General features: G+C 46.8%; 1 protein-coding gene across 1 annotated transcript in view; it reads left to right on the top strand.

Annotated features, from left to right (window-relative positions):
- The first annotated feature begins 2371 nt into the window (after positions 1 to 2371).
- The window catches only part of MRPS35 (mitochondrial ribosomal protein S35), a 52138-nt gene continuing 50013 nt past the window's right edge, over positions 2372 to 4496 (top strand). The window contains exon 1 of the mRNA XM_006758918.2: positions 2372 to 2587. Within this exon, the coding sequence (XP_006758981.1) occupies positions 2476 to 2587 (112 nt within the window). The 5' untranslated portion in view covers positions 2372 to 2475. The remainder of the gene's footprint in view (positions 2588 to 4496) is intronic.

Below are 4496 nucleotides of genomic sequence, written 5' to 3'. Positions count from 1 at the left end.
TTTCTACAATAGGTATGTTGGGATATTTGGTCATGAAGGCTGAAGGAAAGATTTTTATCTTAGTAAGTGGTTGCACATTAAGTTCTTTTCCAATTAAAAAGTTATGTAATTCTTAGTAACTCCTTTGTATACAATAGTACATGCTTTACTCTTTTTAAAAAATATTTGTATTGATGATTTTTAGAAAGAGGGGAAGGGAGAAGGAGAGAGAGAGAAAGAAACATTGATGTGATTGATGCTAGGGAAACATTGATCGGCTGCCTCCTGCATGCTCCTTGCTGGGGATCAAGCCCACAACAGGGGCATGTGCCACGACCAGGAATAGAACTGACAACCTTTTGGTGCATGGGACAATGGCCAACCAACTCAGCCACACAGGCCAGAGTATGCTTTACTCTTTACACTGCATGAACCAGTTATTATTATTGCTTGTTGATAGCATTGCAAATGATTTTTTAGCTATTAATATAGAATGAACTTTATTGTACTTAATGCCTGGGAAAACAATGTGTTTCTCTGGCTCCACTAACTCTAATCATATCTATCCACTTTATTCTTAGAGAAAGAATAAACAAAGGACAGAAAGCATAGGAAGGTAGACTGAGGACCTAAGTCTCTTAACATCTTACTCAGAAATTGAGAATTCTCTGAATGAAAATTAATTTTATAATGATTCATATATTTTTTCATCCCTAAATTTCTATGGTATAGGGCAAGGCCTTGCACTTTATTATACTAAAATATACAAACTCAAGAGAGAAAAACTGGCTGCTGTATTGACTCAGCTTAATTCTAATGGCCACCATTTATATTACACCTTCTGAAATATAACTCAATCACAATGGTCCTGAGGAAGACATTATTGTTTCTGTTTTCTTTGAAATTGAAGCTCAGGGATGTTAGGTGGACTTGCCCAAGATCACAAAAAAAGCAGAGCCTGGGTCCAAACTCCATATTCATCTGTTAAAACACCATACTTTTCATCTTAAAAATAGAAGAGAAGGTAAAACACTATGTGAAGATAGAGGCAGAGATTGGAGTGATGTGTCTACAAGCCAAGGAACGCCATGGATTGCCAACAATCATCAGAAGCTAAGAGAGGGGCATAGACAGATTCTCCCTCTGAACTTCCAGAAGGAACCACCAACCCAGCCTATGCCTGGATTTTGAAGTTCTAGTCTCTAGAACTGTGAGAGTATAAATCTCTGTTGTTTTAAGTCACCTAGTTTGTGATACTTGTTACAGCGGCTCTAGAAAACTAATACATCTAATACTTCTGCTTTGGAACAATAATGGATAGTAAGAGGCCAAAAGAGATGAGAATGGTGATTATTACAAATACTTCTCCCTTCCCTAGCTAATTTGGCTCACTGGATAGAGCGTTGGCCAGAGGACTGAAGGGTCCCAGTTGCTATCCTCCTCCGGTGAGGATTAACAAAACACACATGTCAACAAATACTTGTCCCTATCATGCTATTTCCTCTTCCCCCACCTCAACCCCCCTCCCATCACATACTGATTGATGCCCATGTGCACTGAATGCTCATAGATAGAATACCCTGAGACACCAGGATACTTCTGCTCCACCAGTTGTATGCTTACCAAGAGTCAGTTGTGTTTGTTCCATGTTGTTCTTATTATAATTTTGTACTTTGATTAAATATTATACATACCAGCTGAAAAAAATAGGGAATCATTTTTATTAAGGGTTGTATATTAATTCATCCTAGGTTTAAAAAAACAACTAATGAAAAAGAATGACCATTATATTCTAAGTCCTGGTGAATACTGAATTTTTGTAATTCTAAACTCATCTACAAACGAACTAACCAAGTCACTGAAAACAGTTACATCCAATGCGGACATAACACTCATTGTAGGCCAATATTGTACCCAGATATTTGTCTATATTAACTAGATTAGGCTCACACAGCCTAGAAATGGTGAGACCAAGTTTTAAAGTCAAGTATCCTTTTAACTATTAGATCCTGCCTCTCCCCTTGGAATGTGTCCATTGCACTAGCTGAACACATTCTTTAATGCAAGAACCTGTAGAAAAGCAGCCATTGCAAATGAGCAGGGCTCTAGGGTGGACCCGGGCCATATGAGGTCCCACCCAGACCACACCTGCCCTCTGTGAGCGACATTTCTCCATCTCTTATGATCATTATTTGCAATTGTCTTTGGACTCACTGCTTCGATATATTTTTTAAGCGTTTTGCTTTTCACGACTTTTTTTTCTCTTTTCTGTGGTGCACTTTTGACTCTGGCGCTGACTTCCCAAGCCCACGTGTATCCTGTTTATGCACCCAGGGGCGGGACAAAGCGGGCGAGCATGCGCGGTAGCGGCCTCAGGCCCGGCCCCTGACCAACGGGATCGCGCTGGTCCTGCCCGAGCATGCGCGGTAGCGGCCTCAGGCCTGCCCCCAAGAGTGGGATCGCGCTTGGCCTGCCCGGCTTGCCGTCTTCGCAGCCATGGCGGCCGCGTCGCTTCCCGCGTGGCGGCGCCTGCAGCCGGGGGCCAGGACCCTGCGTGCCTTCTCCACCGCAGCGTCTCCCACCACTCTCCCCGGGAACCCACGCCCGCGTGAGTGTCTGCCGCGTCGCCTCCGGGCTCTGGGGGAGGTGAGAGGGCGGAATATCGGACCCGTGGAGGCCGCCGCGGTGGAACCTGCGCCGCCCGGGCAAGGTCGGGGTGTCCCTGGCTCTGCCGCCTGGCGGGAAAGCCGTGCCTGTGGGTCTGCCCGCCGCCCGGGTGTCGCCCCGTTCCTAGCCGCGGATTGCTGCGCTGGGGCCTCTGCGCGCCACGAGCCTGCCCCGCCCTCCCGGGGGCCCGCGCTTCGGGGCCGGTCCTGGGGTCGCCGGCACGGGTCTCTAGTGACGGTGCTCGGCAGCGTTTCCAGGGGGTGCTGAACCTCGGTTTTCTCGAGCGTTAAGGGAAACATGTAGCTGCCCCGGGACAAACTGCAGCTCAGAATCCAGGCCTCGCCATGCCGCCAAATGGGATGACCTTCATTCACAGCCATGGAGGTGACCTTCGCTCAGAGAGAGCAGGGGTGCCTGGCGCCGCGCCCGCCCTGGGGGAATCAGTGACAAGGAATCGAGGACTTTTGTGAACGCTGACAGCTCAGTGTGAAGTGCCCAACAAGAAGCGAGAATGGGGTTCTGTAGGAGCATCGGGGCGGAGCCCGCGGGAGGGGAGGACAGCTCTGTCCAGTTACACCAGGTGCTACCCGAGCTGCCTCCTGGAAGATCTGACCTTAACCCCGCTCACAGCCCCGCCGAGGCCACCATCTCTCGCTTCTGCAACAGTTGCTTTACCATTTCCGCCGTTGCTCCCTGCATTGAATTCTCACAACGGCCAGAGTGAGGTGTTCAAATAGCAAATCTTATCTTGCCACTCCCTTATTCAAAATCTACAAGCAATCCTCATTGCTTTAAGATAAGTGATAAATTCCTCAATGTATTATATTGGCCCTTAATAGTCTTAACATGCTTTTTTAAAAAAATATATGTTACTGATATTTTACAGAGACGAAGGGAGAGGGATAGAGAGTTAGAAACATCAATCAGCTGCCTCCTGCACACCCCCCACTGGGGATGTGCCCGCAACCAAGGTACATGCCCTTGACCCGAATTGAACCTGGGACCCTTCAGTCCACAGGACGTCGCCCTATCCACTAAGCCAGACTGGTTAGGGCTTAACACATCTTTTTAATTTTTCATTCATTCTGTAAAGACTTGATACCTACTGTGTGCTAGGTGATAGTCTAGATACCAGAATAGAGCAAAAGTCCTTTACCTCTTTAAGTTTACATACATTGAGGGAAATCAGACTATAAATAGATAAACAATGTCAGCACCATGTAAGGTAGTGATTAGTGCTTTAAAGAAAAAATAAAGCAAGCCCTAACTGGTTTGGCTCAGTGGATAGAGTGTCTTCCTGCGGACTGAAAGGTCCCAGGTTCAATTCGGACAAGGGCATGCACCTTGGTTGAGGACACATCCCCAGTAGGGGGCGTGCAGGAGGCAGCTGATCGATGTTTCTAACTCTCTATTCCTCTCCCTTCCTCTCTGTAAAAATCAATAAAATACATTTAAAAAAATAAAGCAGGATGTTGGGAATGATGAATTGGAGGAGTAGTGACTATAGGGTTGTATAAGATAGTCTGTCTGGAAAGACCGCCCCTCCTTGGGGAAGTGACATTTGAGCAGAGCCCAGAACCATGCTGAGGTGGGGAAAGAGCATTGTTGGCGCTGGGAATTGCTAGTGCAGAGGCCCAGAGTGAGAATAAGCTTATGGGTGTGGTCAGGGAACAGAGAAAAGGCCAGCGCAGCTGGAGCTAAGTGAGCAAAGAGGAGAGTTCTAGTGTAAGAAAGGTGAGTGATGGCCTGATCTTGTAACGGCTTATGGGCATTTGGCTTGGCTTGTATTTTAAGTTGGGGTCACACTGGAAGATGTTAAGCAGGGCAGTGATGCTGTGTGGAGAGCCAAC

The sequence above is a fragment of the Myotis davidii genome, unplaced genomic scaffold (genome assembly GCF_000327345.1).
Source record: "Myotis davidii unplaced genomic scaffold, ASM32734v1 scaffold535, whole genome shotgun sequence".
Taxonomy (NCBI): Eukaryota; Metazoa; Chordata; class Mammalia; order Chiroptera; family Vespertilionidae; genus Myotis; species Myotis davidii.
Note: the sequence above shows the minus strand (reverse complement) of the source record. Positions and strands in the feature narration are given on the sequence as shown.